Source organism: Rhinoderma darwinii, chromosome 4 (genome assembly GCF_050947455.1).
Source record: "Rhinoderma darwinii isolate aRhiDar2 chromosome 4, aRhiDar2.hap1, whole genome shotgun sequence".
Classification (NCBI taxonomy): Eukaryota; Metazoa; Chordata; class Amphibia; order Anura; family Rhinodermatidae; genus Rhinoderma; species Rhinoderma darwinii.
Genome location: NC_134690.1, coordinates 178,149,895 through 178,174,234, shown reverse-complemented (window position 1 = coordinate 178,174,234; position 24,340 = coordinate 178,149,895). Strand labels below are relative to the sequence as shown.

The 24,340-nt window shown below is 39.2% G+C and overlaps 1 protein-coding gene across 1 annotated transcript in view; it reads left to right on the top strand.

Annotated features, from left to right (window-relative positions):
• Positions 1 to 24,340, top strand: part of CSMD1 (CUB and Sushi multiple domains 1) — a 1,675,903-nt gene that overhangs the window by 770,770 nt on the left and 880,793 nt on the right. Inside the window, exon 5 of the mRNA XM_075861938.1 lies at positions 13,908 to 14,115. Coding sequence (XP_075718053.1) covers positions 13,908 to 14,115 — 208 coding nt within the window. The remainder of the gene's footprint in view (positions 1 to 13,907; positions 14,116 to 24,340) is intronic.

The window sequence follows — 24,340 nt, the reverse complement described above, 5'->3', positions numbered from 1 at the left end:
AGGGTCTTGTCCTTTTTTTCATTTCTTTTAAATAATATTTATAGCTTTAGCATTAGCATTAGCAATAGCATTAGTACCGTGGGCAAAAAAGAGTTTATAGCCAAACATATATATAAGTAATAAATATTTTTGTAAATGTTTTGTATGTTTGTAAATATATGTCAATAAAAATATTTATTACTTATATATATATGTTTGGCTATAAACTCTTTTTTTGCGTTGTTGGTATATATTTTGGAGTTGCCTATTCGATAATTTATGGGGGGACATTTCTCTTTCTGTGAAACGTACCTAGCCCACAGTACTAATGCTATTGGAGCATATATATTGAATGTATCGCATATTGTATTGATGATAAAAAATACCAATGGTCTGTTTCAAAAAAGTAAATGAGACTAAGTATGTTATAGAAACGTGGAAAACATCGTTTCCAAAAACAGACTATATTTATTTGAAGTATAATAGCATTAGTATAGATTATCGGAGATAAAAAAAAGCATCATACATACACTACCGTTCAAAAGTTTGGGATCACCCAGACAATTTTGTGTTTTCCATGAAAACTCACACTTATATTTATCAAATGAGTTGCAAAATGACTAGAAAATATAGTCAAGACATTGACAAGGTTAGAAATAATGATTTTTGTAAAGGATCTGCCAGACACAACTTCTGTGTCGACGCCCATAGGTAATCAGTCTGCACCTGCTTCTATGTCTGTGAGACTGACTCCATCTTCCACCACCCAGGATGGCAGGCTTAGGAGTGGGAGAGCCTGTCACAGCCTGGCCAGATGGAGCTAGCTCCCGCCCTCTGTCTATTTGTACCTGCCTTTCCTGTTCCTCCTTTGCTTGTGATTCTTCTCTGTTGGTTTCCTGGCCCTGCTGCAGCTTCTTGAACTACTGATCCTCTGCTTGTGATTGACCTTGGGTTTACTGACCACTCTTCTGCACTGCGTTTTTGTACCTCGCTCATCTCCTGGTTTGACTCGGCTCGTTTACTTCGCTTTTTGCTCACGGTGTCCCCGTGGGCAACTTCCCCATTTCCCTGGCTTCTTTGTACCCTTGTCTGTTAGTCTGTCGTGCACCTATTGAGTGTAGGGACCGTCGCCCAATTGTACCCCGTCGCCTAGGGCGGGTCGTTGCAAGTAGGCAGGGACTGAGTGGCGGGTAGATTAGGGCTCACTTGTCTGTTTCCCTACCCCGACATTACAATTTTTATTTGAAATAATAATTTTCTCCTTCAAACTTTGCTTTCGTCAAAGAATGCTCCTTTTGCAGCAATTACAGCATTGCAGACCTTTGGCATTCTAGCTGTTAATTTGCTGAGGTAATCGGGAGAAATTTCACCCCATGCTTCCAGAAGCCCCTCCCACAAGTTGGATTGGCTTGATGGGCACTTCTTGCGTACCATACGGTCAAGCTGCTCCCACAACAGCTCTATGGGGTTGAGATCTGGTGACTGCGCTGGCCACTCCATTTCATTTAGAATACCAGCTGCCTGCTTCTTCCCTAAATAGTTCTTGCATAATTTGGAGGTGTGCTTTGGGTCATTGTCCTGTTGTAGGATGAAATTGGCTCCAATCAAGCGCTGTCCACAGGGTATGGCATGGCGTTGCAAAATGGAGTGATAGCCTTCCTTATTCAAAATCCCTTTTACCTTGTACAAATCTCCCACTTTACCAGCACCAAAGCAACCCCAGACCACCACATTACCTCCATCTTGCTTGACAGATGGCATCAGGCACTCTTCCAGCATCTTATCAGTTGTTCTGCATCTCACAAATGTTCTTTTGTGTGATCCAAACACCTCAAACTTTGATTTGTCTGTCCATAACACTTTTTTCCAATCTTCCTCTGTCCAATGTCTGTGTGCTTTTGCCCATATTAATCTTTACCTTTTATTAGCCAGTCTCAGATATGGCTTGTTCTTTGCCACTCTGCCCTGAAGGCCAGCATCCCGGAGTCGCCTCTTCACTGTAGACGTTTACACTGGCGTTTTGCGGGTACTATTTAATGAAGTTGCCAGTTGAGGACCTGTGAGGCGTCTATTTCTCAAACTAGAGACTCTAATGTACTTGTCTTGTTGCTCAGTTTTGCAGCGGGGCCTCCGACTTCTCTTTCTACTCTGGTTAGAGCCTGTTTGTGTTGTCCTCTGAAGGGAGTAGTACACAACGTTGTAGGAAATCTTCAGTTTCTTGGCAATTTCTCGCATGGAATAGCCTTCATTTCTAAGGACAAGAATAGACTGTTGAGTTTCACATGAAAGCTCTCTTTTTCTAGCCATTTTGAGAGTTTAATCAAACTCACAAATGTAATGCTCCAGATTCTCAACTAGCTCAAAGGAAGGTCAGTTTTATAGCTCCTCTAAACAGCAAAACTGTTTACAGCAGTGCTAACATAATTACACAAGGGTTTTCAAGTGTTTTCTAATCATCCATTAGCCTTCTAACACAGTTAGCAAACACAATGTACCATTAAAACACTGGAGTGATTGTTGCTGGAAATAGGCATCTATACACCTATGTAGATATTTCATTAAAAACCCGACGTTTGCAGCTAGAATAGTCATTTAGCACATTAACAATGTATAGAGTGTATTTCTGATTAATTTAATGTTATCTTCATTGAAAAAAACTGTGCTTTTCTTTCAAAAATAAGGACATTTCTAAGTGACCCTAAACTTTTGAACGGTAGTGTATATTGCTGTTTTAATAAATTAATTATTTTATTAATACTAGCCATTTATTCTCATCAATTTACCATCTGATCTACTTACACTATTTCCCAAAGGCATCACTTAAATTCATTCTGAGCATTCTGATTTGCCACTTACAACTGAGTTGTAGGATGTGCTTACAAAATAAAAGGAAAATGCGTCTGTCTCTTATCACCCAGGATACTGGATACTGATATCTTCTGATTTAAGATGGTCCTACTATATTCTTCTAATAAAAGCAAAAACTCATAAATGTACAGCATCGGAATGGCCCACCAGATTTCTCCAATGGGCCCATGCTCTGAAACAATAATGGGCTTGGGATTGGACTGTCTCAGCATGTTTAAATTACCCAGTCTAACAGTTCAAATGTATGTACAATAAAGTTGTGAGTAACATTTGGAACTTCTATTTTATTGCCTAAGTATCAAAACTTCCATAACCAGTAATATCCTTTTTAGATCTCTGCATTTAAGCAAGTGTATCTTAAACTGTCTCTGAGCAAGAGTGATTCATATTTACAAAAGATGCCACTAACAAAGACTTGCCAGCTACCTTTGTTGTACTTTTAATAAGGCGTCCTGAATAATATATGCCTTTGGTTCGTTTAGAACTGTCTAAAGCTTCATTTATTTAAATTGATAAGTCTTATATAATGTGACTGGCAATGACAATATGTCACTTGCTGGTGCTTTATGAAATGTCAAGCTTCTTAATTGCATCTATTCAGCTTGTAGAGAAGAAAAAGAAAAGGGCAGAAATCTAGAAGGCTAAAAAAAATCATATCTTTTTATGTTTGACTCTACTTTTAAATCTGAGGCATACTGAAGATTTGCTTCTTTTAAGATAAAGGGAAATGTTTAAAGGACTTGTTATGTGATCAGTTATTCCGGGTTTTGATTATATTAACTGGACGATGGACAAATACTGCAGAGGTCACTTTATATATTATAATAAATAAGCATGCTCGAGCAACACTTTTGTGCATCTATTGCTAAAAAAAAGTATATAAAACATTAACTGGAAAACAGGGAGAAGTAGAGAGGAGGGAGATGCAGCAACAGTGCCTCTTCCTCAGTGTACTGTGAGAGGTGAGGGAAAAATCAGGTTGGAAATATCTGATATGGGTTGAGCACACAACATAGCTCTGACATGACACCAGGAAAAGCCCACCTACATAGAAAGCCAGGAGAGACAGAAGGTACATCCACAGATCTATCTATCTATCTATCTATCTATCTATCTATCTATCTATCTATCTATCTATCTATCTATCTATCTATCTATCTATCTATCTATCTATCTATCTATCTATCTATCTATCTATCTATCTATCTATCTATCTATCTATCTATCTATCTATCTATCTATCTATCTATCTATCTATCTATCTATCTATCTATCATCTATCTCTCATCTCTAACATTAATTATTTCTGTATGAAAGATTTAATATTTTGACTCACCAATTGACTTACTAAATTACATCGAAATTGCTTTAGCTGTTTGACCTTTTATTATAGCTATCTATATAAATATAAAAAGATGTGCATTGACAGTAGCGTATATTATTGATTAATTAATTGAAGACCTTTACTGTCCATTTTGTTTTGCGCTGTACAAAAATGTTGCACATAAATGATCTGGAACACATGAGGACAATCAGTCATGGGGTATGAACTGCACAGACAGAATTATGCACATGAGTCAATTTACATGAAATAGTGTATTGGAAAGTCATTGCATGAATAATTAACTCTATACTCTATTTAGACAGATAATTGTAAGTCATCGCTCTGGTGTCATAATTAAGTATGGAAATAGTCAAAATAGCATTGAAGTGAATTCTGAAATTATGGGAAGGAAGAACATAAATTACAGGTTTGGTCAATGTCAACTGTGGTTTAAAATTAAACTGTGCAATGCTTTATGCATTTTGTGCTGCTTAATGCATCTGTGAATGAACATTTATAGACAGTTGCATAAGGGCACAACCTTTGATAAGACTTGCACATAATCAGTAAGTTGTACATAAATTTAATTTGCATATAGAGAAACAAGAGAATCTCCTGAACTTGTACAAAGTATATACTGTGTGTGTGTGTGTGTGTGTGTGTGTGTGTGTATATATATATATATATATATATATATATATATATATATATACATATATACACATACACACACTTATGGCATATCCTGTTTATAGCTACCAGTCCTAAGTCCTGGTTCTTTAGACCGCAACCTTTTAGTGAATGAGGTACCATGACATTCTAATATTCAGCAAGCCTTAGAGATGTGGAAGGCTAAATAGAGAGGTGGTCATGCATGTGCTATCTTCATTAAAGTCTATGGGAGTAATAGAAGCAGCTGATCAAACTTGCTACATTTTTGTGGGGAATGTATTTTTTGACATTGTTCATTGTACAAGTTGAATATCAAATATACATATTTTTTTTACATTTAATGTTATTTTATTGCTTTTTTTTAAATTTTTTTATTTACTTATATTTATACTAAACACTTTATTAAACTGTATTTAGCCCTTTTTTTAGTCTCACTAGGGAACTTATTTTATTTTTATTTTTAAGTATTATGTGTAGCAATACCTGAGTAGTTTAATACATTATTGCCTGTGCAACAAATTAGGACAGCACTGAGGGCCTTTATTAGGCTTTTGGCTGTCTGTATAAAACTCGCAATTGTAATGCCTGGGATATCAAAGAACGTACAGAGACAGCCCCCCCCCCCCCACTCTTTGTTGTCACTCTATGGATGCCACAATCCATATTGATAACAGGCAAGATTGTTTGTCCTTTTTTTTTTTTTTTTTTTTAAGATCTTGACCTTTACAGTGGGTAAGCAACTGTTAATCTCAGTAACCGTTCTGCTGGTGATACATGATTACAGATAACTCAGAAGTCACGGTATACAATTAGCATCTATAATGATGTATACCTTACAAAGATGGAAATGAAGTTTGAACTTGGCGTCCTCACATTTCCACTGTGCATGCTGCGGCAGGTAAACACTGCGCTTGCTCAGAGTGGTAACTAGTGGAATATGGAATTGATTAGAATTGATTTGATTGTATTCACTATACTGTCTGTATATATCTTTGGTGTTGACCTGATTACTTGCTCGAGAAATGCTCAGTTGTGAACTGAAACATCCATGGACTCTTGTGTGAAATAAACCTGCTTCTCTTTTTATAATTGAAGACTGAGTGCTTTTACCTGTTCTGTTGGCTGCGGACTGTGATTGGAGATTGGGGATTGGATCCTTCCCTGACGGTACCATACATACCGCCACTTTAGTTTGAGTTTAAAGTGCTGCAACATTTTTTTTTTGCACAGGGCCCTGTGCAGGCCACTCAAGTTCCTCCACACCATTGTTGTCAAACCATGTCTTTATGGATCTCGCTATATGCACAGGGACACAGTCATGCTGCAACAGGAAACTGTTGGCACAAAGATGTGAAATCATAAAATTGTCTAAAATATATATGTATGCTATTGCATGGACATTACCCTTCACTTGAAACATGGAGGCTAGCCAAAGCCCTGAAATATTGCTCCAGACCATTATCTCTCCTCCACAAATACAGCAGGCACTATTCATTCTGGTGGAATGTGTTCTCCTAGCATGTGATTTGTCACGCCACAGAACATGTTTCCACTGCTCCCGAGTCCAGTGGTGGTGTGCTTTACACCACTCCAGCCGACTCTTGGCACTGTGCATTGTAATTTACTGATGCAATATTCTTATGCTTATATTACTTCCAGAGTTAGTTTAGAACTCTGTAGTGAGAGATGAAACAGAGGATAGGTGATGCTTTATTCACCACACGCTACAGCTTTCAGCAGCCCTGCTCTGTGAGTTTGCGGGGTCTAACGCTTGGTGGCTAAGCTGCTGTTACCGCTACATGCTTCCACTTCCCAATAATAGCACTTATAGTTGACCAAGGCAGATTTAGCAGATCAGAAACGTCACAAACTGATTTGTGGCAAAGGTGGCATCATGTGACAGTGCTATTTTTAAAGTTACTGAGCTCTTCAGTATGACCCATATTACTAGTAATGTTTGTCTATGGAGATTGCATGGCTGTGTGCTTGATTTTATGCAACTGTTTGCAATTGGTGTGGCTGAAAGACCTGAACTCAATAATTAGGAGAGGTGTACACATATGTTTATAAATATATTGTATAAGTGTTAAGTTTAAGGGGCTGTTAGATAATTGTTTGTCAGGTGTTGTCACTTTAATGTCAAAACATTGATTTATATTTACAACAGAAAAGTAAAAGCTGTAAAATATTGTAATTACCATAAATGCTAATGAATTATGAGGCTTAAAGGTAGCACACATGAATATTTTTCTAACCCTGCTTCATGCTACAGATAATTGATAGTGTATTTTGTATACATCCTAGTCTTTAGATTTTGTTATTTTCTCCGTTAATGTTGATTTAGTTTCTCATTTTGCTTCCAGGTATACTTGTGTTAGTGCTTTTGATCTCTGCACGAAAATGGTAATTTACTCAGTTTAAATACCACATTGCTTTATATAAGCATGTGTGACCTTAGTAGCCAATTGAACTATATACATATTACCATTCTCTTCATCTCCTTAATTTATACATGTTCAGGGACTTTAGATCATTTTAATTCCCTGCTTCACAGTCCACTGAAGTGGTCTTCAGAGCAGCTGCTAATGATTTCAAGCCTGCCACACTGATATGCCTCTGTTCATATTTTCATAGTCTTCCACCTCTGATGTTTTTTTTCATTCTTTGCATATGACTGCACATATTGCAGATATCTTATAGTCTTCTACAATTCTTCTGTAACAAAGGGAAATGCACTGTTTTTTAAGATGTGTATCTGTACGTATACATACAGTAATAATAGTAGGGAAAAAGGGATGGGAGGAAACCTCCAGCTCACCAGCTTCACACTCCTGTGTTCGATATCGCCCGGATCAACCGCGACGGCTCACGGCAGGAAACAGTAGCAAGAAAGAAAAAGATCCAGCGATGTATGGTATGAGTGGGGGAAACTCTGTTTCCACTTTATTAGAAAAGATAGTTATACCGACATACAACAATCCAACGGAGTGACGGAAAACACCAGGAGGAGAACAAGGTGGTTTAAAAATGGCAAGAAATGGAGCCTACGCGTATAACTATCTTTTCTAATAAAGTGGAAACAGAGTTTCCCCCACTCATACCATACATCGCTGGATCTTTTTCTTTCTTGCTACTGTACGTATACATACCCTGAAGGAAACATGTATTATTATTATTATTATTATTACTGTTACAATAAGGTAAATAAAAATGGTAAAGGCCAATGATTTTGCAATATATCTTACTGGTACCATATTTCAATTATAGTGTTTTTTTTACAAAACACTTTTAGTTTTCTATTTATCACTACAGATGTAGCCGTCTTTACCGTGACTTTTAACGCATTAAATAAACAGATCCCTTATCTTCCTAGATCCCTTATCTTGACTTTTTCAATGACTTTTCAATGGCTTTTGTTGTGTGATATCACGCTGCAGAAAGTTATCAGAAAGTTAAAGATGGCTACATCCGTATCAGCATGTAATGGAATCACCAGTTGAACAATTCCCAGGGTGAAAGTTTATAGAATTGCTTGGTGAGCGATTCCCCAAAGGCTGCTGGGGACTGTCAGGATTGAGCGTGCAAATAAATCTGCAACCCCAAATCCGTCACATCTCTGCTCAACAGAATCTAAGGCTACTCTATGGTTTTTGCCAGAGGCAGGTTGGACTTTGTAGCATAGAACACAGGTTGTTTGGATAAGAGGTGCAATACCAGAACAGATAAAAAGACAGCCCGAGGATAAACAGAAAGTCCAAACCACAAAGCTAGTGGATATCAGAGGTTAAAACCAGCCTGGAGCAGAATGTCCAAATCAGTAAGCAAAGGGTAATCCAGAGACAAGCCGAGGTCCAGTTCCAAAAAGTACAAATAGTCAAAGGTACAAGGTATATTTAGTAGCTTGATCAAACACATGAAATCAAGGAAAATCACAGGCAAAGAAAACTGAAGCAACCAAATACTCCACCCTTCAATCTGATAGGAAGGAATAGGCTCAACAAATAAAACCAGAACCGCCCAAAAGCTAGACTAATAGTCATGGTAATCCTAAAGGGACGGACGTTTCCTAACACAGCATATGAGTCAGTTCTGTTATTACACCCAGGGGCGTAACTAGGAAACACTGGGCCCCATAGCAAACTTTTGACTGGGCCCCCTTCCCCTGGGTGCCATACATAGCCCGCCCTTGTAGAAAGTGCCCCCCTGTAGACAGTGCTATGCAGCCCCCCTGTAGACAGTGCTATACAAACCCCCCTGTAGACGGTGCTATACAGCCCTCCACTGTAGACAGTGCTATATAGCCCCCCCTGTAGACAGTGCTATACAGCACCCCCTGTAGACAGGGCTATACAGTCTCGCCATGCAGTGACATGCATCCCACCCTGTAGACAGTGCTATACTTTTAAGTATCATAGAGAGGGACAACCGTTGCGGCACACAGCGTGGCAATTTTTTTTTCTTTTAAGCCACTTTTAAGCCACTCCTCTAATTCCACCCAAACCCCGCCCATATACACCCAGTTCAACCCACAAAGTATAATGCTCCCATAGTGCCTACCACACAGTATAATACCAAATAGCTGCCCCCACACAGTATAATGCCCTCTAGCTGTCACCATACAGTATAATACCCCCATAGCTGCCCTATACAGTATAATGCCCCATAGCTGCCCCATACATCTTAATGCCCCCAAAGCTGCCACATACAGCATAATGCCCCCATAGCTGCCCCATAGGGTGTAATGCCCCCTAGCTGTCCTTTTACAGTATAATGCCCCCTTAGCTGCCCCTAGTGCCAGTGCCCTTGTAAATAGTGACACAGTGCCAATGTAGATAGTGCCCCTCTATAGTCTCACAGTCTCTATGTAGATAGTGCCATACCCCCCTTGAAGATATCGCCACCTCCCTGTAGATATCGCCATTGAGATTCCCTCTAGGAGCGGAATCCCCAGCCAGAGCATAGGCCAGGGATTCCGCTCCTAGAGGGAAGCCCTGATGTCACTGTCCATATATGGATAGTGACATCAGTGGCTACTCCTTGAGCAGCATCTGGCCGGGGATTCCTCCCCAGGAGGAGCCCCTGACATTAATGCCGCCAGCCCCGTAGCAGCCGCTATGGCTGCTACAGCGGTATTTACGCCACTGATTACACCTCCATGTTAAGCACCAGTAACAATTAAAGCTGTCTATTTTCAATATTTATATGATGGTCTTCCTACATGCTAATGTCATTTAAGACACCATCGGTTTTAATAAGGAAGAGGGATGTAAATTGTACAATTATTTGTTCTCCTTTGAATATACATTCCTCAACATTGAAATTGCAAAACCAAGAAGGAACATTTTTGGAATTGGGGATATCATAGGATCTTTAGACATGTTAATGATATGCAAATGATAAAAAAAATGGAAACAAAATTTTTATTCAGTATCGAGTATGAGCGACACGAGCAGAAATAGATGCACTTTCACGCCTTGGTATGCTATCAATTGCTGACGGTTGTTTGAAGAATGTAATGCCACACTGAATGCATTTGGGCATGCAAATCATCAAGATTGGCTGCTGGCAGCTCCCTTTGCAAATGCCAACCAATAACGTCCCAGATGTGCTCAATGGGAGACAAGTCCGGAGATGCTGCAAGCCATAGTAGCACATTTAGAACACACATGCTGAACACAGTAGCATGAGCAGCATTCGACCTAGCCTTGTCCTGTTGTAAAACGGCTTCTGGGAACACTTTGTAGAAATAGCTGCACCACTGGTTCCATGACCAAATCAATGTAACACCAAGCTGTTAGTGTACCTGAAATGAAGATTGGAGGGGTCCAGCTACCATACAATATGCCACCCCACACCATAATCCCAGGAGTTGGACCGATGTGATGATCCCTTGTGAAGGCCTCTTCATGGTGTTGCCCACGTGGTCTTCAGACCAATCTACGACTATCATTGCATCCAAGACAAAAGCGGAACTCATCACTGAAGAGGCTAGACCTCCATTACAGCCTCCATTGCCGTCTTGCTGTACACCATGATAGCCTTTGAGAGTGGTGGCGTGTGGTTAATAGAACAACTGTAGCTGGACGTCTGGCTCAATGTCTTGCAATCACTTTCTGATGGTTTGTTTAGACACTGGTTGCTGTCCTAGGCTTGGGATGTGACGTCCGATTTCACTTGCCATACAGAAAGGATCACTACATGCCATTCTTCCAATCAGATGATCCGTCCGTGCAGAGGTTCACCTCTGCGCACCTCTTGCTTTCATTCCCGTTTGTTGTTCTCCCAACCTCCGGGACACGCAGCATTGAACAGTGCTGACATCTCGGCCTAGGCGCGTAGCGATCTGCCGGAGGGATAAACCAAGGTCTCTCAGTTCAAGGATTCTGTCCCCCTCAGTTTGCGACAAGTGGCGATAAGTGGCACATCGATGAATAGGATGCATCGCACAATCATTCCACACCACTTGATCTGATTTTTGATGTTTTATGTGACTAAAAATCGTTGCTTTCAATCTGGCTTTTATTCCCCTCCCACATTCCACAGATTGGAACTAGGTGCTTGAAAAATTTATAATTTGCAGATCTTAGCGATACCTGCTACTTCCTCAATAAGCTTACGGTTTGCCCTTCTTTGAGTTGCAATTTCAATGTTGAGGGGTGTAGAAAAAGTTAGAAATAAAGGAATAAAAAAAGATTAAGATCTAGTGAATGTTTCTCTAATTTATAAAACATATTGAGTTGAAACTGCAAATTCTAAATTACTTTAATAATAGAAAAATAAATTACATTCAATGGTAACATATCCGGGTAAGCTTTAAGGAGTTTTCTCATGTGGTGCAGTGTTTTTGATGCATTTTTGGGGTATTTTTTTGGGTAAAGATGACAGGAAAACACAGTGAAAATACAACATGTGAACATAACCTTAAGCATGTGTTCAGTGTTCCATACATTTGAATGGGGTTTATAGAAATTAAATGCATATGCTGCAGAAACTGCCCCATACAGATGTATATTCCGATTTTCAGTCTAAAAACTGCATGTGTTATTATAAATATAATTATACTAAATATGACAGAAAGCACTATATAAAATAATTGTGTCTTTTGCCCAGATGTCAGACCCCCACCAAACAGTATATTATGGAATATATTCTATAATATGCTATGGCTTACATTGGTGAGAACAACTAACCTTTTTTTTTATTTTTTTGCAAGTTAAGTACAGTATACAAATGATACATATATAGTTGCATTGTGAAACCTCTTTTAGGTGTTAGTGTTGTGACCAGCAGAATGGGGAAAGCTTATTATTAAAGGGAGAGAACATAGGGCATGTAGGGGGTACATAATTCAACCAATAACTATAAAGGTGTGTACAGAATGTAGTGTGTGGGTATTCAGTTGGGACCCCGCTCTTTTAATGCGGAAGCCATAGGTTAGTACAGATTGCAGTTAAAATGTGCATTTTCAGTATATATATGGCATAATAGGTCAAATAGATTGTGCTAGTTATGAGTTGTTAGGGGAGTAACAGGTTTCCCCGAAATGGATCCATGGAAGTCATAACTTCCATAAATTTCCTATGAGTTCTTGTTTCCCAGCTGGCCAACTCGTCAAATCTGTATAAGTCTGTATAAGGGGTCTAATTTCCCAGAGGTCATTTGATGGAGGTTCTTTATTTAGCCAACTCAATGGGATGCACTAAATAAGTGTTTGTTTTTTTTAAAGCTAGAAAACATCGGGGATTAGGTAGCCACAGTAGTACAGATTCTGAACTTCTCAACCTCCTGTCAATATTAGCATATGGCTGGTCATTCGAAGAAGATAAGTAATATTGTGCCTGTGTCTGACCAACAACACTAACAATTACCTGAATCCGCTAGCCTCATTTGTTTAAAACAACCTATTAGTGCATCCAGGAAAGATTGAATGCCCACATAAATTATGTCCACAGTGCAAGAGACAAGAGGTAGCATAAAATATATATATGATAGATAGATAGATAGATAGATAGATTTAATTAAATTTTGTGTTAATTGACCACTTTCTGTAGGCTTCATTTGTTTAAGAGTAGAGGGAGTTTATACCATCTGATTAAGATCTTGTAAAAGTTCTTTTGAGTAGGTATTGTGAGGCACCATGGGATCTAGATTGAATTATGGCTAGTTCAGGGACTTAAAATGTTATTAAAAAAAAGGGCTTCTCAGTTGCAGCTATCTACTGAAATAGACAACTATGCCTTAAGTATAGATGTTCGGAAGACTGAAAACCGCATTTAAAAAAAATATATATATATGAGTCTATCAAGTGCTAATCTTGATCTCTTCCCTTCCTATGGAAGGATATAAAAAGTGACGTAAAGGGGTGTTCTCCTCTCGGACATTTATGATATCTGCATCTAGGTCTAGAATGTGGCTTCCTGACCCCCATCCTACTTTGTCCCGCTTTCGCTGCTCTCCAACCAATAATTTACAAGGTGGCCCGGGAGTACGAAAACTTCTAAGCTCACTTTGCTATGCTGTTTCTGTAACTTCGATTCACTTGCATGGTAGCTACAAAAACAGTGTAGCTCAGCAAGCTCGAATGTTAACAGGAAACAGAATAGCATGCTACGCTACTTCTGTAACTGCCATTCACTACTGTGGGAGTTATGGAAACAGTGTAGCTCAGCAAGCTCGAATGTTAACAGGAAACAAAATAGCATGCTACGCTGCTTCTGTAACTGCCATTCACTACTAAAAAAATCGTATGTACCAAAAAAATGGTGCTAATAAAAACTACAGCTCATCCTGCAAAAAAATAAGCCCTCACACCACTTAAACTATGAAAAATATAAGTTATGGCTCTCAGAATGTGGTGAAACAGAACAAATAATTTTTTTTAACCAATAGTTTTTCTTTGTAAAAGAAGGAAAATATGATTTTTTTTCCTATTTTCTGCTGTCTAAAACCTGGGTGCGTTTTATAGTCAGGTGCGTCTTATAGTCCGAAAAATACGGTAAATATTTTCAAATAATTATAATAATAGTAATAATAACTACAATCCTTTGTGTGTTTTATTTATTAGCTGAAGGGGCATGTGGTGGAACTTTACGAGGAACCAGCGGCATCATCTCAAGCCCTCATTTCCCATCAGAATATGAAAATAATGCTGACTGCACATGGACTATTCTTGCTGAGCCTGGAGATACAATTGCACTGGTCTTTACTGATTTCCAAATGGAAGAAGGATATGATTTTTTAGAAATCAGCGGAACCGAAGCTCCATCAATATGGCAAGTAACAAAAACATTTAAAACTATTATCTTAATAAAGAATGTTTATTATTTATATAAATGTGTATTAAAGGGCTATTCCCATCTTAGCCATCATAAATAAATAGTTAGATAATGGGAATATATGAATATTTGCAAATACCTTTATTTCTCCTTATTGGACTGTTCTTGAGACTTTGTATCCTGTTCCCCTGTGTCCCCATTAATTGTATATTCTTTGTTTCCTATTGCTATGGCTACCGCTTCAGTGGTGGCTGTGCTTGCGCGGATCTAACAATGAATTTTGCTATTAGTGTGGCCGGGATCTCGGGAGCGAGCATGCTAAAGCATACGCAGTAGGTCCCTGTCAACTTTCTCGAACGCCTACGTCACTCCCCAGTTCAACCCCCCTCCCTCCCTTCTTACATTGATTGACTGGGACTAGGCTGCGTAATCGGCGTGGTCATGCCTGGCCCAATACTGTCTGTAACATGCACGCGTGTCTCTGCTCTTTACTCGGCGCATGTGCAGTAGTGCGAATTAGAACGTGGAGCAGAAAGATCGTACTGCGCATGCGCCGAGTAAAGAGCAGGGACACGCGCGTGCATTACAGACAGTATGGGGCCAGGCATGAACGCGCCAATTACGCTGCCTGGTCCCGGTCAATCAATGTAAGAAGTGAGGGCGGGGGGTTGAACTGGGGAGCGACGTAGGAGTATTTAGGTGCAAGTTAGCATAAACTTAATAAAACGTATTTCTCTACAAAGGAGGCAGTAAGCAGAAAATGAAAATAAACGCTAGACAGAGGTTAGTCTCCTCTACAATACCCTGTTACTAGTTTAACTCGGACATTCTGGTGACAGACTCCCTTTAAGTAAAGAGTTAACAGTGTTGCCTTTGGAGCAAGCATATTCCTCACCGATGTTCCTGCAGCTCCTCGTGTTCGGGCAGCTGTCTCTTGAGAGGACAGTAATGTAGGAAGCTGACATCAAGAAGGGGTAAGCTCAGCCAGCACAACATGGGGGCATGTGAAAAGATGCTAGGACATAGTGAGGGGGATCGTGGCAACAATGGCTGGTTGGGCAGTCTCAGCATGTGGAGCAGGCATGTAAAAGTAAGCTTGTCACGTGTGTACAGGGGTAGAGCACCACCCTCAATCCAGCAAAAGCCATGGAACGCAGAACTGAAAAGGCTACAGTTATTTTGGTGAATGGTTGATAAGAAGAAAGATTTAATGTGTCATATTTGTTATTTTTTAATATATTACTGATATGGGGGGGGGGGGAACAACTGAGGAGATGAGAATTCCCCTTTAAGCATATTGTAAATATGGCTCGATTGCTTCCTCCCACTGACTGAATCTTCTTTACTGCTGTATGTGATACTATAGAGCTGTATATATCAGGGTTATAACATTGAAAATGCTGGATCTGTGGACAATTTCCTGCAATCATTTATATTGGATATCAGATTTATAAGAATTAGCATAGTATGCCTATACTACATGGGTTATGAAGAAAGTGATATATAGAGTAGAGATGTATATGGATTTTATAAATGGATTTTATCAAACATGGTCTACATAATTTCAACATTTACTCAAAATTTTCAAGGGAAATGAAATTAGTAACAATAAAATAGTCCATATTCAGTTACAATATATTAGGTATTTCTGTCTTTCTAATACACTGTCAAAATATATCTAAAATTTGTTAGGGACATAGAATGTAACAAAAGAGTGGCAGCTCTTGGTCATGTTGAATACATATATAATTGTATCTAATTTCTGATTGTACAGAGGCAAAAAGGACTATATTTAGGTAGGATATTATATAATTCATATAATATTAATTCAGCACATTAGATGAAATGTTTTATTTTATATTTATTTATATGTAGAATCGACAGTATTACATTCTGTTTAAGTTTTAGTAATATATAGATATTTTTAATTAATATACTTAAAAATATGAGAAGGAGGAGAGTAAAGGAATTGTAAAATAACTCTTTTTACTTATTTAAAAATATAAATAAAAAACAGACAAAAATACAGTACTTAAAAAAAACATATATATAGCACTTTACAAGAACAGATCTAAGAAAAAAAATGGCATCAGGTCCCATAAAGAAATGAGGGTTGATATCCCTTTTTACAAATGATTTGTCAATCACATCACAAATACAAGTTATCAATAGTTTTGTTAGTATGACAATTTGGTTTTTATTAGGATACACATAACTTTGCAAAATATTAATGAAAATGCTACAGGAAATGTTATACAATAGTTGCAGCTTAATCGGGTTTGGTGCCACTCTCGTCCATCGAGTGTTTCTTAGGCTTCATTCACATCTGCGTCAGAGTCCCATTCTGATGTTCCGTCGGAGCTTCAAATCAGAACGGGACCCTGACTGAAGCAGACAGAAACCATATGTTTCCGTTTGCATCACCATTGATTTCAATGGTGATGGATCTGGTGCCAATGGTTTCAGTTTGTCTCAGGTATGCAAGGGTTCAATTATTTTGACGGAATCAACACCATAGTAGACTACGCTATTTATTCCGTCAAAACGATGGAACTCCTGCACAACTGAGACAAACAGAAACCATTTGCACCGGATCCGTCACCACTGAAATCAATGGTGATGCAAATGGAAACCTATGGTCTCCGTTAGTTTCTGTCAGGGTCCCGTTGTGACGGGAAGCTCCGACGGAACGCTAGAACGGAGCCCTGATGCAGATGTGAACGAAGCCTTATATAGCAGCACAGCCCCCTTTTGGTACTGTTTGAGAAAAGAGAGCAGTTCTTTTAATCAAATCTCAGTCAACCTCTCTAAGCCCCTAGTACAAGTCTGGTCTGTAATACACATACCCCGTTATTTTGGTGGAAAAAAATTGTCACTGGATAATCACACTTTTTTTGAAACTGTTAATACTATCAGTATCTAGCTGTCTGTGTTGTACAGAGCAGAACTGTAAAATGGCTCCCATTGTGCATGGAGCCTAAAAGACTACTCTCATCATAGACATTGGAGGCATATCGCTAGGATATGCCACCAATGGCTGATCACCTTGGATGTAAAAGCTTATTTGCTTATTTCTGGTGTCCTAGAAAGAAGCTGTTCCAGTACCTCTGCCACTTCCTTGCGGTCTATGCCACCAACGTCAATGCTGAGAGAATGTCTTTAAGTACCGTACATAAGTACCGTATATAATGATTAAATGTTTTGTTATTTGTTGTTGTATACGTAGTAAGAAAGCACTGTAAGTTTAGCTTATAAACCTCTTTATACAAAAAATGAGGGTTGATATCCCTTTTTACAAATGATTTGTCAATCACATCACAAATACAACATGTTTCAAAAACAATTGCGTTCTTAAATCAAAGCTATTACATAAAATGCACCTTTACTTTATCACTGCAGAAATCAATTATTTTTCCCCCATTCCTGCAGAGTGAAAGATAGTCAATTTTCTCAAGAAAGAAAGAGAAGGAATGACATACAAGGCTATAGGAACCTTTAATCTTTCAGCTACCAATGCAATAAAACCAAACAAAACCTGACATTCAGTATTGAAAGATACAGTGTGATCACTTTCAGTACCATACTAGCAGAATTACAGCAATATGTCGAGACACAGTTAAATTATGCACCTTTCACACAGATCAAATAATGCATGCTCTACTTCATGGCAAACACATATAAACAAATAATGGTATAATACCTATCAGAATAAGCAAGATAAATTCACAACAGTGTCTAGCAATTTCATAAGGCACAAGCCACCAACAATTCATGAATGTCAATATATAATTCAACCTCTTATCCTTTAGTTCCATTCTCAGCTTCATTGTTAGCACTTTAATTCCTTCATATAAAAAGCCATTTGTACCATATAGTTTTAATCATGGTTAACATTTTAGCATTCTGATTTAAAGTTTATAGAATAGAACATTTTTAAATTTTAAACAATATAGGATTAGCGCATGTACATAGAAATAATCACATAAATATATTTAAAACAATTGGGTGGACTGGTCCTTCAAAATTCTGTTTGCCGTATCTACACATCTCTTCTCAAAAATACCTGACAACTCACGTACATCACCACCATTTTATGCAATCCGAGGTGTAACTGGAAAATAAAGCCGGATTTATACAACTCACCTGTGGGACCCCCAAGCATGACCCTCTTGCTGTTGATAAAGAATTACCAACTCTAACTACCTGATTCATATTTGTCAAAGTACTCCACAACCAGTTGCAGAATGTCAATGACAGCCCAGGCTTTACAAGCTTAGCCACAATCAACTGTGATGGTGTAAGATGTTGGAATCGTATTCCCAAGAGAATTGGGCCATTGTTTTGTTTTATTGTATTAGTTTATTGTTGGCGCTATGTGTATAAAAGAGTGGTGAGCCCACCAAATAGTTTTCAGGGTTGGGTGAGAGATAGAAGTGATCTGAATGCCCTTTGTGTAGCAAAGAAAGGAGTGTAGTGGCTTTTGAGTGAATGAGGATCTTGTAAATTGCTAAAGTGGACCGTACTAGAGAAGCACTGAGTCTGAGGGAAGAGAGCTGAAACTGAAGCGTCATACAAAGATTGGTGAGAACTGGACTAGGCTGTATCTGTGCTAGGGTCTGAGCTGCAGCAGGGTCCCGGAGAGCAACAAGTGGTTGGGGAGGTATTACACACTGTGAAGAGAGCTAGCTAGGCACCTAGAAAAGGAACGTAAAGGAGACGCTTGGTATAGGCAAAGTGAAGAGTGAGCCTGCAGTGTCCAACCCCACAGAAATGCCTTCGATGTAGCCAATTCTCATACATTAGGTTTATAGAAGCCTTCTTAGTATGCGGACAGCCACCACCAACTACAAAAAGGGTGAAAACCCCAAACCACGCAGATGCAGCCACAATCTTTGGCAGAGCAAACTTCTCCTTGCAGCAAGAGAAAGGTGCCCTTGGCCCTTGCTCTGCCAGTCACACAGAACAACACGACAGCTATCTTTCCAGCCTGTTCCTCCTGTAAATAGTTATAACTAAATTGCTAAAGGCTATGTAAACCTTTGAAGTTTTTTTGGTGTTTTTTTTTACTAAAACCGTGTATTTTAGCGTTTTGTGCAACCTTGTAATTTATTTTTATTAATAATGATATTTACTTTTTTAGATATAACTTCTAGGTATCCCGGATACCTAGAAGCTGTATCGTGCGCTGAAACCTGAATCTGTCAGGTCAGTGGGACTGACGGCTTTAGTGACAGCGGACTGTCAAGTGTTTCTGATTTTGGTGCCATCTAACATATTCAAGTGTACCATGTTATATTACTTGCCGGCCCCACTTAAAATACAGTAGATAAATAAGTTTATGATCCCCCTTAGGAACCTTGGTTATGTCAGCAGTTTGGGCAAACTCAAGTTTTAAATTCTTTTTTTCTTGTAAATGATTTCCTCCCTTTGGGAACCACTTTTATTTTGTCTAAAAAATATGCATCAAAAACCGAATGGACCCTGTCCACTTAAAACATTGCTGGCATGTCACTAGTAAAACTAGAAAATGTGAATCATGAGTGTATGCTCATATTTTCTCTACATTAAAGGATTATTCCCAACACAGCCAAAGGCCTCCTCGCGAGGCTAAACGGGGGTCGTGTGACCATTCTGTTGGATAGAGGTTCAGGTCCTAAAGTTGTGGATCTGCCATAAATGTCTAAGTTGGGACGATGACGATTGACGATGATGATGGCGATCTATATGAATGTAGCACCAACATATTCCACACCACTTTACAATTTAGAGGGAACGTGTACAGACAATATCAGACATTACATACTGACAAAACTAATTAACAATTCATATGAGAATTGTGAGAACCCTGCTCCCATGAGCTTACAATCTATGAGGAAAAAGGGGAGACACAAATTGTAAAAAAGTGCTTGTTCAGTACAATGGTCCAGCCATTTTTTTTTATAAACATAGAGTAGACATGGATAGATAGTTTCAAATTTTTTTTTTACACTCTCACTAATGAATTGTTGCTTATTAACGACTTACATATGTATGATTAACAAATTATGGAAGTGATTGGCATAAATTATTGGCACACTGCATTGCATATTTGCTTGACAAAGACCCCAGGTGAGGTTAAAACGTTGTGATGTGTTTTGAGTATGCCTTAAATTAATGTCTGTGGGACCTGGATTTGTGACTGTATTTGCACCTCCCATTTGTATGAGAAAATCTTCATGGCTGTGCTGCTGAATTCTCATGTATATTAATAGCGTAACTCATCAATGTGCAATGTGGGTGTCCGTCTACTATGAACACCTTCGATTGCTAGAACAAAATGGATGGTACAAGGAGTGGGTGGACTAAACAGCAGCCTAGGGTGTCATTGAGGGGCACCACGGGTAGAGGAGTGAATTATCGAACCCCTGCATTGGGCACTAAGAGAGTTTGTCCTGCCCCGGCATTATAGTTAGTGATGAGCGAATTTCCTGAATTTCCTGAAATTCATTTGTGGGCGAATCAGCCCTCAAATTTGTTTGTCCGAATAAATTTGCTGTGAGTCGCAAGCCCCTCAATAGCCCTGTCAGGCTCTCTGATTCTTCTAGGACTGTATCCATGTGGTTTTCCATTCATCTGTTCCTCTGATGGAATAGATGAATGGAAACCCCAAACGGAACCCGACACTGATGTGAACAGGCCCTTAACTGGGGTATTTTTATTTTTTAAATAAACAATATACAGTAGAATACTTCAATTTATAGCTCTCCTGCTGAGCAAATATCTAATATGTATACATTACTTTTGGAAGACTGGTTAATTGTAAGTAAGGATGTTGAATTGTTACTTGTGTACCTTAATTTTCAGGTGACTTTTTAGAATAAACAGTCATATGTGAGGAATAACACTATTTCTGGCTAGTATATGACTTTCTGACTTGCATAAGACATTATTTAGCTGTTTTTATCTCTGCAGGCTCTATCTCAATTCTAAGTTCTCTCTGAGAATCCAGCACTGGGTTAACATAGAAATCTTACCAGCAGCCTGTGTCTCTCTCTCTGCTTCTACTTCCTCCCCCTGCTCCCCCTCCATAGACTTACATGTAGCGTCTGTGTCTGTGTGACTTAGGGTATGTGCACACGATAGCAGGCATTTACGTGTGAAAAGACAGACTGTTTTCAAGAGAAAACAGCTGCCTCTTTTCAGACGTAAATGCTCCTCCTCGTATTATGCGAGGCGTCTGTGACGCTCGTAAATCTTGAGCTGCTATTCATTGAGTTCAATGAAGAACGGCTCAAATTACGTTGCAAAGAAGTGCCCTGCACTTCTTTGCCGAGGCAGTCATTTTACGCGTCGTCGTTTGACAGCTGTCAAACGACGCCGCGTAAATTACAGGTTGTCTGCACAGTACGTCGGCAAACCCATTCAAATGAATGGGCAGATGTTTGCCGACGTATTGTAGCCCTATTTTCAGACGTAAAACTAGGCATAATACGCCTCGTTTACGCCTGAAAATAGGTCGTGTGAACCCAGCCTTACTCTTTCTGCTCCATCCTCCTGATCACCCCTCCCCTCTCCATAGACTTGTAGAGCAGGCAGTGAAGTGACACAACCCCACCTTCTGCAGCATCATTTCTGCTCTGTAACCAGGAATGGACAATGCTTGACAACAGGGGGTGGACAGCAGATTACATGAAGTGAGACACCTAGTGGCAAGAACTTCACACAGAATTTGCATGGGTAAAACAACAAATTTTTAACAGTAAGTACATTACAAAGTTGTTCTATATGAGGTATACTATTAGATTAGCATAAGTTGTTTGAAATGTTCGTATCCATTTAAGGAAAACCTAAATTTAAGCCCTTAAGAAAACGGTTAGTCTTCGCTTTCCCATTTTCATTATTTACTCCCCGCGTTCCAATAGCTCTAACTTTTTATTTTTTGTCGACATAGCCGTATGAGGGTTTGTTTTTTGCAGGACAAATTGTAGTTTTTCATGGCACCATTTATTGTACAGCATAATGTTCCAGGAAACTGAAAAAAGCGATTATGCCATACAATTATAAATTGTTTTGTGTCGCCATATTCTGAGAGCCATAACTTTTTACCTTTCTATTGATTGGGTGATGTGAGGGCTTATTTTTTGCAGGGCAAGCTGTAGTTTTTATTGGTACTATTTTTTTTTGAGACCTAAGGTGACAAAAAAACAGAAATTTGGGTGTTTTCATTTTTTTACAGTGTTCACAGAGCGAGTTAAATAACGCTATACTGTAACAGTTCAGACATTGGCAATACCAATTATGTTAACGTTTATTTTTTTAACATTGCTTCAGAGAAAAAATATTTATTTTTTAACTTTTAATACTTTTTTAATGAAACATTAAAAAAAAACTCTAACTGTTTTTCACTTTTTTTATTAGTTCCCCTAGGGGACTTGAACCAGCGATCATTGGATCGCTTGCATGATATACTGCAATACTTATGTATTGCAGTATATTGCTATACTGAGTTTTCATAGAGGTACAAAGATGGCAGACCTGGGGGCCTTCATTAGGCCCGCTGGCTGCCATTAAAAACATTGGCACTTCACAATCACATCGCGCGGGGGGGACATCGGAGGGGGCGGTCCCCCTGATTCTAATGCTTTAAATGCTGCGGTCGCGATTGATCGTGGCATTGCGGTAAGGTGTCACCTGTGAGCCCGCTCCATACTTCCCTTTAATGGCTGTCACGTTCATGTACAGTGAAGGAAATAAGTATTTGATCCCTTGCTGATTTTGTAAGTTTGTCCACTGTCAAAGACATGAACAGTCTAGAATTTTTAGGCTAGGTTAATTTTACCAGTGAGAGATAGATTATATAAAAAAAAATAAAAAAAATCACATTGTCAAAATTATATATATTTATTTGCATTGTGCATAGAGAAATAAGTATTTGATCCCTTTGGCAAACAAGACTTAATACTTGGTGGCAAAACCCTTGTTGGCAAGCACAGCAGTCAGACATTTTTAGTAGTTGATGATGAGGTTTGCACACATGTTAGATGGAATTTTGGCCCACTCCTCTTTGCAGATCATATGTAAATCATTAAGATTTCGAGGCTGTCGCTTGGCAACTCAGATCTTCAGCTCCCTCCATAAGTATTCGATGGGATTAAGGTCTGGAGACTGGCTAGGCCACTCCATGACCTTAATGTGCTTCTTTTTGAGCCACTCCTTTGTTGCCTTGGCTGTATGTTTCGGGTAATTGTCGTGCTGGAAGACCCAGCCACGAGCCATTTTTAATGTCCTGGTGGAGGGAAGGAGGTTGTCACTCAGGATTTGACGGTACATGGCTCCATCTATTCTCCCATTGATGCGGTGAAGTAGTCCTGTGCCCTTAGCAGAGAAACACCCCCAAAACATAATGTTTCCACCTCCATGCTTGACAGTGGGGACGGTGTTCTTTGGGTCATAGGCAGCATTTCTCTTCCTCCAAAAACGGTGAGCTGAGTTAATGCCAAAGAGCTCAATTTTAGTCTCATCTGACCACAGCACCTTCTCCCAATCACTCTCAGAATCATCCAGATGTTCATTTGCAAACTTCAGACGGGCCTGTACATGTGCCTTCTTGAGCAGGGGGACCTTGCGGGCACTGCAGGATTTTAATCCATTACGGCTTAATGTGTTACCAGCTGCCTTGAGATCATTAACAAGTTCCCCCCATGTAGTTTTCGGCTGAGCTCTCACCTTCCTCAGGATCAAGGATACCCCACGAGGTGAGATTTTGCATGGAGCCCCAGATCGATGTCGATTGACAGTCATTTTGTATGTCTTCCATTTTCTTACTATTGCACCAACAGTTGTCTCCTTCTCACCCAGCGTCTTACTTATGGTTTTGTAGCCCACTCCAGCCTTGTGCAGGTCTATGATCTTGTCCCTGACATCCTTAGAAAGCTCTTTGGTCTTGCCCATGTTGTAGAGGTTAGAGTCAGACTGATTAATTGAGTCTGTGGGCAGGAGTCTTTTATACAGGTGACCATGTAAGACAGCTGTCTTTAATGCAGGCACCAAGTTGATTTGGAGCGTGTAACTGGTCTGGAGGAGGCTGAACTCTTAATGGTTGGTAGGGGATCAAATACTTATTTCTCTGTGCACAATGCAAATAAATATATATAATTTTGACAATGTGATTTTCTTTTTTTCTTTTTTATATAATCTATCTCTCACTGGTAAAATTAACCTAGCCTAAAAATTCTAGACTGTT